This window comes from Rhinopithecus roxellana, chromosome 19 (genome assembly GCF_007565055.1).
Source record: "Rhinopithecus roxellana isolate Shanxi Qingling chromosome 19, ASM756505v1, whole genome shotgun sequence".
Classification (NCBI taxonomy): Eukaryota; Metazoa; Chordata; class Mammalia; order Primates; family Cercopithecidae; genus Rhinopithecus; species Rhinopithecus roxellana.
Genome location: NC_044567.1, coordinates 72,930,140 through 72,948,306, shown reverse-complemented (window position 1 = coordinate 72,948,306; position 18,167 = coordinate 72,930,140). Strand labels below are relative to the sequence as shown.

Sequence of the window (18,167 nt, the reverse complement as noted above, 5' to 3'; positions counted from 1 at the left end):
CATATTCTTCACCTTGATGACTCCTTTCAGGGCTTACCTTAAATATCATCTCCTCCAGAAAGTTTCCCATTATTCCCTGCCCCCAGATGAATTTAAGAGACATTGCCAAGTGTTCCCAAAGTACTCCACACATTCTAAATGAGCTTGTCAGGCTAGATAGCAATTGCTTGTTTAATTGTCCAGGTTTCAGCAATACACTACATGAGGTCAGGGGACTTTTCTCTTTTTTTCCCCAACCTTACCAGCCAAACAGAAGTCTTTTTTGCTCATCTTTGTGTCCCGTGATAACAAGAGATGTGGTGTGCAGTCAGCTAATATGGTTTATAGAATTGATGGAGGATGGATGAATGGATGGATAAACGGAAAAAAATTACACCTCCTCTGTAAAGTCTTCTTGGACTCCTCTGGGCAGGGCTTTATTATTATTACTATTATTATTATTATTATTATTATTATTGACAAGTCTCGCTCTATCACCCAGACTGAAATGCAGTGGCACGATCTCAGCTCACTGCAACCTCCACCTCCTGGGTTCAAGTGATTCTCCTGCCTCAGTCTCCCAAATAGCTGGGACTACAGGTGCATGCCACCACACCCGGCTAATTTTTGTATTTTTAGCAGAGACATTTTGTCTCTGCTAAATTTGTATTTAGCAGAGACAATTTTGTATTTTCTAATTATTCTCTAATTTTGTATTTTCGCCATGTTGGCCAGGCTGGTCTCAAACTCCTGGCCTCAAGTGATCCACCCTCCTCGGCCTCCCAAAGTGCTGGGAGTATAAGTGTGAGCCACCGCGCCCAGCAGGGGATTATTTTTAATTTTTATTTTTGAGACAGGGTCTCGCTCTGTTGCCCAGGCTGAAGTGCAGTGGTACAAACACGGCTCACTGCAGTCTCAAACTCCTGAGCTCAAGCAGTCCTCCCACCTCAGCCTCCCAACTCACAGGGACTACAGGCCCGACAAATGTTTTGATTTTGTAGAGATGGAGGTCTCCCTATGTTGCCCAGGCTGGTCTCAAACTCCTGGACTCAAGCCATCCTCCTGCCTTTTGGCCTCCCAAACTGCTAGGATTGTAGGAGTGAGCCACTGTGTCCAGCCTGGGCAGGACATTCTTCATCTATGCATCATTTGGACTTCGTAACACCTCCTACAAATCTCTACCCAAGCCTTAGATTCCCCAGCCATAAAATGGGGAAAATGATAGTGCGTACCTCATGAGGTTAATACTAGTACATGACATAAGCCATGTAATAGTTTTAAATCCATGGTAATAGGTTAAGTGTAAATGAGATAATCCACAAAAGTGCTTAAGAACAGGATCTTGGCTGGGCCCGGTGGCTCACGCCTGTAATTCCAGCACTTTGGGAGGCCGAGACGGGCAGATCACGAGGTCAGGAGATTGAGACCATCCTGGCTAACACAGTGAAACCCCGTCTCTACTAAAAAGACAAAAAAATTAGCCAGGCGTGGTGGCGGGCAGCTGTAGTCCCAGCTACTCGGGAAGCTGAGGCAGGAGAATGGCGTGAACCCAGGAGGCGGAGCTTGCAGTGAGCCGAGATTGCGTCACTGCACTCCAGCCTGGGCAACAGAGTGAGACTCTATCTCAAAAAAAAAAAAAAAAAAAAGAACAGGATCTTGGACTTAGTAAGTGCTCAAAAACTGTTAGCTACAGTAATCATTGTGGCAATGTATCCGATTTTTCTGCACGATCCGAAAGATTCTGCACAATCTTTCTCCCCCACCAAACAGTGAACTCCTCAGGGGCACCATCCAGCCTTCCGGTCCTACCCATCTTAGGACACAGCATCGCCACCTAGCTAGGTGTTTTCACCCAGGCAGGGCCTAGCTAGCTGTTTTCAGTAAATGTAAAAACAACTCAATGCAGATCCAGCAGCTGATGATTCAGGGCACAGCACCCCCCTTCCTCACTCCCAAACCCAGACACACAGCAACACCAACACATTCACACCCACTCACATTCATTCAAAGAACCCCAAAATACCACAGAACAGTCACCCAGTTCCTAAAGTCAGCACCAGCCATGCCAGGGTAAAAAGTCTTACCTATGCTCTTCCCTGTACCCTCCACAATATACCTCAATGCCTGGAATGACGGGGGCTATTGGAGCGACCCCCTCAGTGTAGGAGTTCCTACAGTAGGGTCATTCCAAATGGGGGCTGTAGGAGTGACCCCTCACACTCACAGAAGGGGAAGCAAAGCTGGACCTTCAGCCCCCCACTGACAGCATCCCGGCTACAGAGAGTGCGGCCGCCCTCCTTACCTTAAAACCCTCCTTCCCTTTCTGCTTCTGAAAACCTGAGTCCTGGCCCGGGCTAGGCTCGGTGGCTCACGCCTGTAATCCCAGCACTTTGGGAGGCCCAGGCAGTCGGATCACCTGAGGTCAGGAGTTTGAGACCAGCCTGGCCAACATGGTGAAACCCTGTCTCTACTAAAAATACAAAAATTAGCTGGGCATGGTGGCACGTGCCTGTAATTCCAGCTACTTGGGAGGCTGAGGCAGAAGAATCGCTGGAACCTCGGAGGCGGAGGTTGCGGTGAGCCGAGATGGCGCCATTGCGTTTCAGCCTGGGCAAGAAGAGTGAAACTCAGTCTCAAAAAAAAAAAAAAAAAAAAAAAAGGAAAAAAAGAAAACCTGAGTCCCTGTTCTTAGCAGGTGTTTGAAGAAGAGGCCTGGAAGCCGGAACTTCAGGGTTCTTCCCTCACTCATCCAGTTCCATCTCTGAACCTGGGAGCCTAGGTCCATTGTCCCCCTCTCCTAGTGCCAAGCACAGCAATTGGTAGGAAGCTGGCAGGACCAAGGAGACCCAAGACCTGGGGGTCTCCTGAGAGGGCCTTCTTGGCCTTGAGGTAAAATAATTATATTAGCTACCTTTACGAGGTGCATAATAAGGGTCAGATACTGAGCCCAGGACTTTACATGCATAAAATCTCATTTAATCCTCACAACCAACCTTTTTCCAAAGGATGCCAGGCGCTGCCGGGTAGGTTATTTACTTAAAATTACTGGGTAGGATTGGCACACAAGCCTTTTCAGTTTTGTTGTTAATGAGACAGGGTCTTGCTCTGTTGCCCAGGCTGGAGTGCAATGGCGTGATCTCGGCTCATTGCAGCCTCGACCTCCCAGGCTCAATCGATCCTCCCGCCTCAGCCTCCTGAGTGGCTGGGACTACAGGTACGCGCCACCACGCCAGGATCTCTCTAAGTTGCCCAGGCTTGTTTGGAACTCCTGAGCTCAAGCGATCCTCGGGCCTCAGGCTCCCAAAGTGCTGGGATTACAGACGTAATCCACAGCACCCAGCCGGCACGCAGGTCTTTAATATCAGAATCTTCAACAGTCCAGCTTTATAGAATGTTGGGGGGCAGCATGGTGGATGGGGGGCTTGTGACTGTCTTCAGGCGTTAGACCGAGAGATGCCCCTCAAGGCAGCACCTGCTCCCCAATCAGCCAAGCCCTCATCTCCCGGAAAGAGGGGCGCTGAGAGCAGGGGATTGGTGGAGGGTCGGGTAGGGGGTTAAGGGGTGCTTCTTTGGGGGCCCGGGCGGAGCCGGGGCGGGGCTTGGCGAGCCCAGGGGAGGCGCCGAGCCGGTGGCTCCGGCTCACAGGCCAAGATGGCTGTTAATTAAAGTGCTGGCACTAGCTCCTTTCTGTAAAGTTTGAAGCCGTTATTTTCCACTCCAGCGAAGCGGGGAGAATCCGGCTGGGCTGACGGAGACGCCACACCGCGTCAGGGGAGCAGACGCTTTTTCGGAGCGGGAGGCGGGGCGCCGTGCGGCTGTGAGCTCGCCTCTTGGATGCCCCGGCCGGCGCGGGGGTGGGTGGGCGCTCCCGCCCACTCCTTGGCCCTTGCCCTGGGCAGCTAGCCGCGGTGTGCCCGGAGGACTCTGCGAGTGCTGTGGGTGGCGGGCGAGCCCCAGCGGCGTAGCAGAGGAGGGGCCCGCGTGCGAGCGTACTAGGGAGAAGGGGGTCCGTGCAAATCCCAGGCTGACGACCGCGCACGCGCCCCTCGGGTTACCAACCCTGTCGCTCTTGGTGGGGCACACCAAGGAGACCGCCGTGAGGAATCGGGGGGCCGGATTGCCTGACAGCCGAACGCTGAAGACTACTCTTCCCGAGCCCAGGGAGGTCTGGCTGCCCTGAGCCCCCTACCCCTGGGCTTTGGGCGGTAAACGGTACCTAGAGACTCCATCGCGCTGGGGTTGGAAGAGCCTGGAGCCAGGCTACGAGTTTGAATCCCGGCTCTCCTACTTATTAGTTGTGTGACTTTGAGCAAATCTCTTAACTTCCCAGAGCCTCAGTTCTCCATCTGTAAAATTAAAATAATGTTGGACTTTACTTCTTTGGATTGATGTGAAGATCAAGCGTGATCATGTATGTGAAACATTCAACACAGGGTCTAGTACAGAGTAAACCCTGAATGAATGCTACTTACTGAATTTTTTTAGCTCCCTCCTTGGTGGTGGTGGGGTCACTCTAACTCCCTCAGCCATCAGTGCTTGGAGGGTCCTCTCTCACAGCCCCCTCGTTGGATGTCCCCGTGTCCTTCTCCTCCAGCCCTGGATGAGGTGAGCGACCTCAACCTTGGGTAGGGAAGGCCAGGGAATAATTTTGCCCATGGTGAAGGGTCAATAAGGAGAGTGTGAGCCGGGAGGGGCCTCTTGGGAGAGGAGAGGCTGGGGTGTCATTCTTTAGCGGCCGCCAGTCGCCTCCGAATGGCAGAATCCTCCCCGGTGGGCCGGATAAAGGAGGGCGAAGGAGGAGCGGTGGAGCAGCCCGACCTGGGCCTCAGATAATGTGACAAATATTTTGATGGAAGCAGACACGTTTCGGTTTATGCAACCTAAACACTTTGCTGCACTTGAGGAAGAGGAGAGCCTCCCACAGCCTGATGGGGAGAAGAGTTAGGGGGCGGCGGAGGAGGCTGGGGGTGAGGGAGGAGGGGCTGAGGGGCTGGATGAGATCCACCCCTCCTCCTGGAGGCTAGAAAAGGGGGTCACCCCTCAGGGACATATTTGCATCTGTCAGCATGCAGAAATAATGTGGGGGTGCCCGCCTTTTTAGGATCCCCTTTTCTTCCTGGTCCAGAGGCAGGGATAAAGGGATTGAGCAGAGGGAGATGGAAGAAAAGGGCCCAGGAAAAAGCAGCCTGGCCACAGTTCGGTGAGGAAGGGGCTGAGGTGAGGAGGGGGTTGAAGCTCCTGATCCCCCACGGGGGAGGCGGGTACCCGAACAGTCAGAGCCAGAAAGGAGGAGGCGGCCGCCCTCAGAACTCGGGCTCCGCTGGGCCCCCGGACAGGCATTCATCCGATCCCCGGATCTCCCAGACGGGTGGTCTGTGAGGCCTGAGTGCCAAATAGTCCCCTCTGTAACCTCTTCTTCGCGTCACAACCCCCTTTCTCATCCTACCTTCCCGCTCCCCGCTCCGTCCTCCCCTCAATCACTCTCTTTGTCCCCTGCAGACCCAGGCGTTATCCTCTCGCTTCCGCCCCCTACGGGTCTTGGCCCGTCGCGACCCCCGTCCCTCTGTTTTCCTGGTGACCGACCCTCGAGGCCTCTCCTTTCCCGATCCCCTCGACGCTTCTCTAGCTCTCCCTGTGGCCCTCTCTCCCGTTCCCTCTTTGGTCCCTACTCTCCCCTTTCCTTGGAGCGCCTCTCAGGTCTCTCGGACCCCGGCCCCCACCCCATTTCCGAGTCTCGGTCTCCGCGTACTCAGTCTCCCCTTTCCTTTCCTCTCCCGGCTCCCGCCCCGGGTCTCCGCGGCCCGCCCCCTTCTGCCCCGCCCACCTCCAGGCGCCCGCGGCCCAATTAGGCGCCGGCCCCGCCCGCAGCCCCACCCCTCGTGAGCCCAGAGCCGCGCGGAGCGGGCGGGGCGGGGCCCGGCCGAGGGGGCGGTGGCCCCGGCGCCAGGAGGCGGGAGGAGCCAGCGGGGAGGCGGGAGGCGGGAGGCTGCGGCCGCAGCGCTCAGTCCGGCAGCGCAGCAGGAGGGAGGCGCGAGGCAGGAGCCGGCGGCTGGGCTCCGCAGCGCAGCCAGCGCAGCGCGGCGCCCCCGGCCCGGCCCCATGCCCGCAGCCCCGCCGGACCGCCCTTGAGCGCGGGCGTCTAGCCCGCGCCCCCCGCCCGCCGGCACCATTGCCCCGACGGCGCGGCCGGGCGGCCCGGCGCTCCCCAGGCTCCGCGCGGGCCGAAAGACGCTGCTAGCGGCCGCCGCGGGCGTGGTGATGCTGCTGGTGCTGGTGGTGCTCATTCCCGTGCTGGTGAGCTCCGGCGGCCCGGACGGCCACTATGAGATGCTGGGTACTTGCCGCATGGTGTGCGACCCCTACCCCGCGCGGGGCCCCGGCGCCGGCGCGCGGCCCGACGGCGGCGACGCCCTGAGCGAGCAGAGCGGCGCGCCCCCGCCTTCCACGCTGGTGCAGGGCCCCCAGGGGAAGCCGGGCCGCACCGGCAAGCCCGGCCCTCCGGGGCCTCCCGGGGACCCAGGTCCTCCCGGCCCTGTGGGGCCTCCGGGGGAGAAGGGTGAGCCAGGCAAACCGGGCCCTCCGGGTCTGCCGGGCGCGGGAGGCAGCGGCGCCATCAGCACGGCCACCTACACCACGGTGCCGCGCGTGGCCTTCTACGCCGGCCTCAAGAACCCCCACGAGGGTTACGAGGTGCTCAAGTTTGACGACGTGGTCACCAACCTAGGCAACAACTACGACGCGGCCAGCGGCAAGTTTACGTGCAACATTCCCGGCACCTACTTTTTCACCTACCATGTCCTCATGCGCGGCGGCGACGGCACCAGTATGTGGGCAGACCTCTGCAAGAATGGCCAGGTGGGCCAGGCGGGGGCATGGGGCTGGCCTGGGGGCAGGGCACCCAGGGAGCCCGGGGCAAATGGGTACCTGATCGGAGTTGGCGGGGGCACCAGGCGGACACAGGTGGGGACCCCACCCTACAGCGACCCTTCTTGGGCATCACGTGTGGGGATGGTCGGAGCCAGCGGACATCTCCGATCCTCAGTTCCTGGGCTCCCGCTCCAAGACAGACGCTGCTGGGCACCGTCGCAACGCTGCTGGAAATGCGGGAAACGAACCCAACTAGTCAGAGCGCAGGGCTCCCAGGTGCACGGACTTGCCCTTGGGGGCTTGCCCCTTGGGAAGTGGATTAGGGCCGACACCAGCGTGCGATAAGGGGAGGGCAAGGATGAGCTCTGGCGCATGGAATAGGGAGAAGCAGCATCCGCGCCCGCGGGCGCCTAGGCGCTTGGCCATGGGCGCACGCGGAGAAGGGTGGCTGCAGGAAATGTTTGGGGCACAAAGGCAAAGGGAGCCCGGTGCTTACAGCCCTGGCTGCAGTGCGTCCCCTGCCCTCGAGAAGGGACCATTGGGCGGATCTGACACCCTCTGCAAAATCCGGGAGTTGGGAGCTCTTTCCCACTGTAGCAGAGCTGCCCCAACAAGAAGGCAGCCTGGGGGGAGGGGGAGTTTTTCCTCTTGAGGCGGGGTAAGAAATGGAAACTCCCCCTCCTCTTGGTCTCCCGCTCCAGCCCCTCCTGACTCTGGGATATGTGGGATCTTCTCCATTCTCTGTCCCCACCTAAGACGCTGGAGCTGGAAAGCGCTGAGTGTGTCGGGGACTCTGGTACCGGGACTCGCATGTGCGTGTAGCTCTCCTTGGAATGGCCGACCCCAGGACCAGCCTCCACCCAGCCCCGCCCCGGGGTGACAATTTTAGCCAGCTATCTTGATACCACCTCCCTTCCCAGTGCTCCCACTCATGGTGGCCTGCGGCCTGGGGGTGTGGTCAGGCCGAGCATTCTCTTAGAAGAAGGGGACCGCTGGTCAGAACCAAAACTGAGCTAGTGGAAGTTGAGAAGGAATCTCCCACGATTGAGATGCAAGACCTTGTTGGAACCCTTCCCACGGCAGCACTGCCCTGAAGCTCTGCCAGCCTGCGGGTCTGCAAGTCTTGGGGGCAGGGACAGGGGCAAGCAGGGAAAGTGAGCAGATAGCCTGCCAGGTTCTTGTAAGTCAGCCCCTCTTCTCTTTCCTCTGCCTGGCTGCTGCCCCCCCCCCAACACCTTTTCTCTGGTTTCTGCCTCTCCCCTGCCTCTTTCTTCTATTTTTCTGTTTCTTGTCCATCTCCCTCCTGTGTCTATCTTTTCCGTCTCTCCCTGGGTTTCTGGCCTCTCCTCCCCGGGTCTAACCTCACTCCTCTATTCCTTGTATGTCTCTCTCTCCCACGTGTGTCTATCAGATATCCCTGTGTCTCTCCTCTTTGTCCTTGGTTCCTGACCAAATGGGAGGCCCCAGTATCCAGCAAAGGCTCATTCTGCAGACAGCCCCATGATTCCCCCTATTAATCACCAATAAGGGATGCAGCAATGTCACCTTCATCAATAGAAGTCTTCCTTTCCCAAAGAAGTTTGGGCAGACATAGAGCTGAGGTTTCAGAGGATCGACGGCTTGCCTGGATAGGGAGGCAGTCATCGGGCCACAGGTTGGCCCTAGACCCTGCACCACCTCAGGAAGTCCCCACAGGTCCCCAGAGATGAAGCAGGAAAAGGTCCCGGAGATGCTGTGTGCTTACAGTGGGGAACTTGCTTCAGTCACTGGGAGGTAAAACCAGTCTCAAAAGCTCCTTTTCCCTCCAGCAGGGGCAGGGTGTTGACAGAGTCTGATGAAGGGGTGCTCATTGGAGATGGGACCACAGGCTAAAAGGAAAAAAGGAGGTGACTTTAACTAGGGGTTTCAAAGGCCCAGCACTTAATAGTTACTCAGACCAGCTCCCTCAAAAGAAAACCAGGAGAGGCCGGGCGCAGTGGCTCACGTCTGTAATCCCAGCACTTTGGGAAGCGAAGGCAGGTGGATCAACTGAGGTCAGGGGTTTGAGATCAGCCTGGCCAACACAGCGAAACACCGTCTCTATTAAAAATACAAAAATTAGGCCGGGCACGGTGGCTCAAGCCTGTAATCCCAGCACTTTGGGAGGCCGAGACGGGCGGATCACGAGGTCAGGAGATCGAGACCATCCTGGCTAACACAGTGAAACCCGTCTCTACTAAAAAAATACAAAAAAACTAGCCGGGCGAGGTGGCGGGCGCCTTGTAGTCCCAGCTACTCGGGAGGCTGAGGCAGGAGAATGGCGTAAACCCGGGAAGCGGAGCTTGCAGTGAGCTGAGATCCGGCCACTGCGCTCCAGCCTGGGCCACAGAGCGAGACTCCGTCTCAAAAAAAAAAAAAAAAAAAAAAAAAAAAAAAAAAAAAAAAAAATCAGCTGGGTGTGATGGTGCATGCCTGTAATCCCAGTTACTTGGGAGGCTGAGGCAAGAGAATCACTTGAACCCAGGAGGTACAGGTTGCAATGAGGTGAGATCTCACCACTGTACTCTAGCCTGGGCAACAGAGTAAGACTCTGTCTCAAAAAAAAAAAAAAAAAAAGGAAAGAAAACCAGGAGAAATAGTGGGGCCTATAGCCCCCTCTCCCATGTCCTTTATGACTTCTTCCAAATTGCCCAAGAGACTCATTTGATCTCACTAGTCATCCCACTTGTTAGTTTTGAGCCTCTACTAGGAGCCAGGTTTGAGGCTTTGTAGGAGTTCAGTCCACTTGCCCTCCAAGACCTCATGGCCTATGCAGGGGGAACATTCATAACATACAATCACACACCCCAGCGAGTACTGTGTTAAAGATGGGCTGGGAGCCCAATTGATGACTTCGGTCCCCAAATGTGTTGGCTGGGAGGGAGTGCTTCAGTAGGGCCTACCCTGGTGCAGACCAACCTGATGCAGGGAAGAAGATGGTGAACCTTGGTCCCCAAGGTGAGGAGATACCGCTAGGGAGAAAATGAAAGGTCAAGTGCAGGGGAAAGCCAGCTCAGAGGTGGATGAGGACATTTAAATAAGCAGAGAAAAAAAATGGCAGGACTGGGCAATGGATGGGAACAAAAGAGAGAAGCTTGTATCTCCCGTGACTTCAGAACCAGGGGCCATGCTGAGCACTGCGCTTTTCCTTCCTGGCTTCCTGCCTGTAGAGAGGCTTCCAGAATTTCTTTAGGGAGGCAGAGCTGAATCTGGGCTCTGCCTCTTCTCCAGGCAAGTTCAGGATGGGGAGTGCCACCTTCATGCCTGGCACTGAGGCTCCCTCTGTCCTTATCTGAGGCCCACTGGCCCCTGTCCTTAGGGGTAGCCTTGCATCAACACCCCTGATGGCACCAAGTCCTGGCCACTAGGATGCGAGGAGCCTGGGGAAAGGACTCTGGGTTGGCAGTGGGGCCCTGGGTGTGGTGAGTTGCCTGCAGCTGCCTCCAAGATCCACAGTTCAGGTGGGTTGGAGAGGACACAAAATTAAAAAACTGGGCAGGGGGTTTGTGAGGATGTCAGGGCCTGTGGTCAGGGTGCTGCTTATCCAGGGTAGCAGACTGTGGGGAGGTGAGTATCACCAATGGGCAAGGGGTTTGACAACAGAGTCTGACTGCGGCGAGAGGTGCTGGCGTATATAAATTGAAGGTGGCGGTATAAAGACCTAAGAAGGCTGGGCATGGTGGCTCATGCCTGTAATCCCAGCACTTTGGGAGGCCGAGGCAGGCAGATCACCAGAGGGCAGGAGTTTGAGACCAGCCTGTCCAACATGGTGAAACCCTGTCTCTACTAAAAAATAAAAAAAAAAAAAAAAAAAAAAGTCCAGGTGTGGTGGTGGAAGCCTGTAATTTTAGCTACTTGGGAGGCTGAGGTAGGAGAATCACTTGAACCTGGGAAGCGGAAGTTGCAGTGAGCCTGAGATTGCACCACTGCACTCCATCCTAGGTGACAGACCGAGACTCTGTCTCAAAAAGGAAAAAGACCTAAGTAGATCAGCCTCTCCCCTGGTGGTGGCAGATGGTCCCCTGGCTATCCTCTCTGGCCCCTATACCTTTCACAACACAGAGCACAGTGCCTGGCACAGCAGGAATGCAGTAAATATGTGAAAATGCAAGCGTCCCCCATGGGCTACACTGCCTCCCCTGTGGGAGCCACATCTGCACACCCAAGACCCCAGCATTGATCTGCGGGCAGGAACATGTTTCCTGGATACCCTCTCACCCAGTTCCCTTGGTCAGACCATTGCCTCAGTTTCCCCTTCTGGCAGCCCTTGAGGACCTGATTCTACAGCACTCCCTCATACCAAGGCCCAAACCTGCTTTCTTGCTTCCTTGGCAACCTCGTTTACCCACACTTCCCCTTGGACCCCAGGAGGAGCTGCAGACTTCAACTGTCTCCAGTCAGGCAGAGAATTGGGAGCCCTGGATTCCATCCCTGGATCCCCCACCATCTAAGGATGGAAGGGCATAAATTCTCTCTGCCTCCATGGATAATTAGGATAATTACGGCAACAATCATGGTGATGAATAAATAATAAACATAACAATTCTGATGCAGTCACATCACCAGGAGATTCCTGATGACAGATGACTCTGTTCCAATGGATTTGGCTATTAAGGAGTACACTGTTTTAATGAGTTAAGGCTAAATTAATCTGGGCAATAAAAATAATTGTTATTAGTAGTAATTTACTAGCAAAGATAATGAAATGCGTACGTAATAATAAATACTACCAGGATTAGGGCTCAGGGAACAATACAGAAGTTGGCTGTTTGCTTTCAGCTCTTCCCTAATAACTCAAAGCCCCATCGAGATCTAAATGTTTTTTTTCTTCATCATCAAAAGACTTTTACAGAGGTGGCAGTGGTGAGGCAAAGTCTTCTCATCCATTTTCTAGACACAGAAACCGAGCTCCTTGGCAGACAGCGTCTCCCCTCTCATTTATTCCCTCCCACCTTTAACTAGACCAGTTTTCCCAGCTAAGAGCACAAAGAGTTTCTTCTCTGGTTGGGAAGAGGAGGTTGAGGTAGAAGAAGGGTTGGAGATGGGCTTTAAAGGGAAGCCCTCATGCAAATATGTCGGGTCCTCTTCATTGCAGCATCACGGCTGAGTCAGCAGCTCTGGCACAGCTGACCTGCAGTGCTGCCTCCAGTCCAGGAGAGAGGATGGGCCCCTTCCCTAATTTGGCTTGGTTCTACCCAGACTTCAGCCCTGGAGGGTGGGATGGTGAGCTGCCTTCCGTGAAGGGACAGGATAGAGAGGGGCCATGGAGAAACCTGACTGAGAGAACTCCACTCAGTGCAGCCTCCCCACACCACAAGCCACAGTCCTGGAGAGGGCGCTTCTCTTCCAGGTCTCTACCCAGGATACACTGGAGAGGCCCCGATCCTCAAAGTCAGGACTTAGGTTTCCATCCCTGTTAGAAGAATGTCTGTAGATCATTTGTTCACCACCACACAATCTCTCTCTCTTTTTTTTTTTAGGCTGAGTCTCACTGTGTCGCCCAGGCTGGAGTGCAGTGGCGTGATCTTGGCTCACTGCAGCCTCCATCTCCTGGGTTTAAGTGATTCTGCCTCAGCCTCCCCAGGAACTAGGATTACAGGCATGCGCCACTACACCTAGCTAATTTTTGTATTTTTAGTAGAGATGAGGGTCTCACCGTGTTGGCCAGTCTGGTCTCGAACTCCTGGCCTCAAATTTTTCACCGACCTGGGCCTCCCAAAGTGCTGGAATTACAGGCGTGAGCCACCATGCCCAGCCACCACACAATCTCTTATGATTATAGTCAGAGCCTCCAAAAGTGACAGCAGGCTCCAAACCCAAATGCTGGTGCTCCCTTGACCCATTATCCTGCCTGTTCCTCCCCATCCCCCATCAAGGCAGGGACCAGCAAGGATGTCACTTCAGACCGAGAATCCCAGAGGGAAGTAAGGCTTGGATTCCCTTCTTCCCACCCAGTTCCTTTCTACCACCCTGAGGTGAGATAGGAGGAGCTACAAGTCCTCTTTGGGTGGGTAGTGACAGGTATATAGCTATAGCTCCATGGAGGCTGGCACCCACACCCCTTCTAAGCCCTGAAAGGGGAAAGCGTTACCAGGCCTTCCGTCTCACTGCTGCAGCAGGGGAGACTCTGGAATGCACTTCAGACCAAAGACCTGGCCCTGGTTCCAGAGTGGTTGCTGACTGGCAGCCTGGCATTGATCCAGCTGCCTGACCTGTGGGGCCAAGGTGTGCCCTTGTGTCCATCCACTGACATACGATCCAGCGGGTGTGGCTGAAACGATGGCATCATTATGAAAGCAGAGAGGAAGGAATGATGAGAGAAGGGAAGGCCCTCCATCCCCTGGAGGTCCAGAGAATTCCTCTTTGCAAGGAGGGGCTTTCAGGCTTCCTGGAGGTATTGAGGTTCTGGGCCAGCTGGATGGAAAGCCCTATAGGAGTGAAGGAGGAAGACTGCCTTGACTCCCAATTCAGGCCCAGATCAGACCTGCCCAAGAAATCCAGGGCTTCTCTCCGCCCCTCTCCTGAAACAAGTTCTGTACGATTGGAAGGGGACCGGGTGGGATGAGGCGAGGCTGCAGGCCAGGTTTCAGGGTCTGCTGGTCCTCCCCACGAGACTGCCTCACCTCCCTCCCTTCTCATCCTCCCTCCTCTCTCGCCCTCCCTCCCGTGTCCCCCACCCGCAGGTGCGGGCCAGTGCTATTGCCCAGGACGCGGATCAGAACTATGACTACGCCAGCAACAGCGTGATCTTGCACCTGGACGCCGGCGACGAGGTCTTCATCAAGCTCGATGGAGGCAAAGCACACGGCGGCAACAGCAACAAATACAGCACGTTCTCTGGCTTCATCATCTACTCCGACTGAGCTCCCCACGTCTCCCTCCACCCACGTCCCTCACCCCCCCGGGGTCCCCTCCGGGCGAGGCAGACGATGACTCGCCCCCTGCCCACCCGCTCGCCGCCCGGCCCTCCCCGGCTATGACGCCCCCGGCCCGTGCTCACCACCGCCTGGGCCACAGCTAGGCCCTCCCGCCGGCTCGCTGCAGAGCCGGGCCCAGCGCGCCCTGTCCCCGTGCCCGGGGGCCGGGGTTGACCGCCCCCGCCCGGCCCGTGCTATATATTTGTACAATAGGACTGTTTACTGCCCACCTCCGCCTGCCAGCCCACCCCAGCCTGGGGAGAGGTCGCGGCGGCGGGGTTGCTTCCTGCGCTCTGAGATGAGCTGCCCTCGGCTCCCTCCGGGGTGGCGCGCCCAGGGAAAGGGGGAGTTGGGGACTGGATTGCTTCCCAGCACCCTCAGAGCCCCTGCCCGGCTGTGCCCCGTCTGACCAAAGCTATAATAAAAACATTTTCACCCCGCGGGGGTTTCAGTCTTTGCCCCGGGGAGGGTTGGGGGAGGGAACCGCGGACCGTGCCCTCCTCCAGATTAGGAAAGGGTCTGGTGGAAGTTTCTAGGGGAAACCAGGTGCCAGAACTTAATTTGCTCCAGGAGGAAGTTGCCAAAGGGTCCAATGCCCACCACAACCCAAGTGGGCCTGGGCAGCTGGGATGGGAAGCAGCCCAGTTACTTCATCATCTTCCATGGTGGACAAATTCCTTTTTTTTTTTTTTTTTTTTTTTTTTTTGAGACAGAGGAGTCTCCCTCTGTCGCCAGGCTGGAGTGCAGTGGTAAGAACTCGGCTCACTGCAACCTCCGCCTCCCAGGTTCAAGTGATTCTCCTGCCTCGGCCTCCTGAGTAGCTGGGAATACAGGCGTGCACCACCACGCCCAGCTAATTTTTGTATTTGTAGTAGAGATGGGGTTTCACCATGTTGACCAGGCTGGTCTCAATCTCCTGACCTCGTGATCCACCTGCCTCAGCCTCCCAGAGTGCTGGGATTACAGGTGTGAGCCTCGCTGAAAGTGGCATCAGCATTCCACAGGCACAGGTGATCTTTAAACTAGGAGACCTAGGTCCAACCCTGGGCCACCGTGTATGATCCTGGGCAAGTCACTTCTGTCAATTCAATTTAGGATTAGTGACAGCCATAGAAAGGAACATCCTTTGGACTAAAGGCTGGTTGACCTAGGTCTACGCACTTGACGTCTGTGCTTCAGTTTCCTCATCAATAAATGTAGGTAAGGAGACCTACCTCACTTGATTGAGGATTAGTGAGGTATATTGTTAAGTGCTCGATAAACACAGCTTTTATTATTTATCTGTGACTGTTGCAAAATGCTTTCAAGTATGCCATCTCGGTGGCTCACGCCTGTCCCAGCACTTTGGGAGGCCGAGGTGGGAGGATCACCGAGGTCAGGAGTCTGAGACCAGCCTGGCCAACATGGTGAAAACCTGTCTCTACTAAAAATACAAAAATTAGTTAGGCATGGTGGCAGGCACCTGTAATCCCTGCTACTTGTGAGGCTGAGGCAGAATCGCTGGAATTCTGGAAGCGGAGGTTGTAGTGAGCTGAGATCGTGCCATTGCACTGCAGCCTAGGCGACAGAGCAAGACTCCATCTCAAAAAGAGAGAGAAAGAAAATCCAAGACATACCAAGTCCCCTTACCCCACCACTGCCATCCTCACTTCCTGCAACTAGGGGCCATGTCACACAGGGCATTTCTAGATAACAACAGCTAAATTGAGAGAGTACCCACTATATGTCAGGTACTGTGTAAGAACTTTATAAATATTATCTCATGGATATATGTGCAGGGGTGGGCAGTAGATCTACAGGAAATTATCTCATGCCCTTTAAAATTATGCTGTTATTTTATCCATTTTAGATGAGGAAACAGGCTCAGAGAGGTTACACAACTTGCCAAGATCACAGAGCTAAAAACAGGCACATGCCAGTATTTGAACCAAAGACCATGCTCTTACCTGGCACACCATATTTCATAGAGTTGGGATCTCCAGAGCAGATCTGAGGATGGCACCAGGGCAGCCTGAGCCCAGCCCTTCCATTCCCACCCCTGCCCTGCAGAGGCCTGATGTATTTACAAGCATCTGCCCTGGGCGGCAGCCATGGGGTGAGACTCTTGGAGAATCCCAAAGCTCTACATTGAGGAAAGGTCCCATCTGGCCTCCCCTCCCCAGTCTAGCTCAGCTGGAGAGACAGGAAGGAGGGGTGGCCTCCCTCCTGGCCAGGCCTCATGTATAGACCCTTGTCATTGCTAGCAGACTTGAATGACTTTCTTTATCCTCCCTTCTCTTCCCTACTTCCCCCACTGCCAGCTGTGGCCGTTTAATAAAATTAGTTTAATGCTTGTTCCTTCCCTGTGGGGTCTGGAGATTGAAATCTGCGGGTCCCCACAAACCCAATAAAACCCCTGGCAGGTCTGGCTGGAATGAGAATCTCGGTGGGAAGAGTGATTAGGTTAGAAGGCACTCCTCTGGCCCCCCAGTGCTACCCACAGCCCTGGGTTCTCTAATGGCCATTCGGGCCTGGAATTATCCAGCCACCACACCTGAGGGGCTCCCCACCCTTCCCAGAGGCCACTGGGACTGATCCATGACCTCCGTTACAGGAAAAACCATGTTAATCTTTTCTGTAGTGCGTGCAGGCTGGCTGACTGGCTGGCCTGGTTTCTTTTCTTTCTGGTAACTTGACAATCCTCATGTCATTTTGAGAGATGGGGCTAACATCTCCATTTTGTAGGTGAAGAAATCATAGTCTGAAGAAGATTCGTGACTTGCCCACGGTCATGCAGTAATGCTGTGGCACAACTGGGGCTGGACTGAAACCAAGGACTTTTTTGGCCTTTGAAGGGCACCAGGAGTGTCCTGCAGTGCCAGCTTTCCTGCTGCTTGTCACTCAAGCCACATCCCAGTTGCAGGGCAACCTTCTAGGGAAATGCTCCCCATGAAACAGGGGCTCCTCAAGGGCAAATCTGTTTTTTTCCTTAGACTTGGGACACCTGAGGGCAAAGACTGTGTCTCCATCATTGTTCAGGAAGCTTCCTAAAGGTAAGACGCATATCTCCTCCATCAGACTGGGGGCCTCAAAGACAAAGACTGTGTTTTCTCTTCAAACCTCAGCTCCTTGAGGGTGAGGTGTGTATCTCCACCCAGACCAGGGATCTGAGGATTCCTTGATGCAAAGACTGGCTTCCATGAGTGGTTCTGAGGGGTAGATACTGTGCTTTTCCTTTTTCTTTCCTTTTTTTTTTTTTTTTTTCCCCTCCTTTCCCTGGAGACAGTCTTGCTCTGTCACCCAGGCTGGAGTGCAGTGGCACGATCTCGGCCCACTGCAACCTCTACCTCCAGGGTTCAAGTGATTCTCCTGCCTCAGCCTCCTGAGCAGCTGGGACTACATGTGTGCACCACCATGCCTGGCTAAGTTTTGTATTTTTAGTAGAGATGGGATTTCACCATGTTGGCCAGTCTCGTCTTGAACTCCTGGCCTCAAGTGAGCTGCCCATCTCGGCCTCCCAAAGTGCTGGGATTACGGGCATGAGTCACTGCGCCTGGCTGATACTGTGCTTCTTCTATTAAACTAGGACTTTCTGAGAAAGGGACAGTCTCCACCCCCGGACTGGGGGCTGCCTGAAGGAGAGACTGGGGGTTGCCTGAAGGAGAGACTGAGCACTTTGAGAGCAGAGGCTGTGTCTGTCTTTTCCAGTGGGGGTTCCCTGAAAGCAGGGCATTTGTCTCCCCCTTCTTCAGTCAGGGTTCTTTTCTGGCACAGGAACATTCCAGGGGTCAGGGCTGTGTGGGGGTGGGAAGGAGCCGGACAGACAGAAGGGCATGTCCACTCTGGAGGAGAAGCAACAAACCTCCCCAAGCTGCCTCCCCTTTAGGAAGATGTGTGATTAATTAATGAATAATGTCCCTGCCAGGAGGGGTGTGAGGACGGAGGTGCCCCTGGAGCTCTTCCACACGAGAAATGGCAGGCCATCTTATGCTGGGGCAGCCACCAGCCCTAGGAGCTGGTGCTGCCCTGGTTTCTAAGGTTATGAGGACCAGAGGGGGCAGTGGGCCCACTGCTGGGGGCTGCCCTAATTGGATGACTTTGCAGGAAGGCCAAGGCAGGTGTGCTTGGCTCTCCACTTCAGCTTGCTACAGACACATCTGCCATGGTGAGGTCTAAGGGTTAATTGCCTCCCTCCTCACTCCTGGTAACCAATATTTCATTTACTGCTTGGAGGGGAGCTGCCCAGAGAATCAATCCTAGACAAGCATCCAGGAGACAGGGGAACTGGGGAGACCCAGGAGCTGTTTCCTGAAGGAGCTCTAAGCATCAGAGGAGGCAGGAGGTGGAGACCCAGAGAAGGCGGCCAATTGCTCAAAGCTGCTCTGGGTCTCGTCTGAGTTCTGCTGA

The 18,167-nt window shown here is 55.1% G+C and overlaps 1 protein-coding gene across 1 annotated transcript; it reads left to right on the top strand.

The window, feature by feature from the left end:
• Nucleotides 1–5,982: 5,982 nt before the first annotated feature.
• Nucleotides 5,983–14,222, top strand: C1QL1 (complement C1q like 1). The gene is made up of 2 exons (XM_010354029.2): nucleotides 5,983–6,834; nucleotides 13,548–14,222. The coding sequence occupies exons 1-2, from the start codon at nucleotides 6,238–6,240 to the stop codon at nucleotides 13,725–13,727; spliced, it is 777 nt and encodes a 258-aa protein (XP_010352331.2). The 5' UTR covers nucleotides 5,983–6,237; the 3' UTR covers nucleotides 13,728–14,222.
• The last annotated feature ends 3,945 nt before the right edge of the window (nucleotides 14,223–18,167 follow it).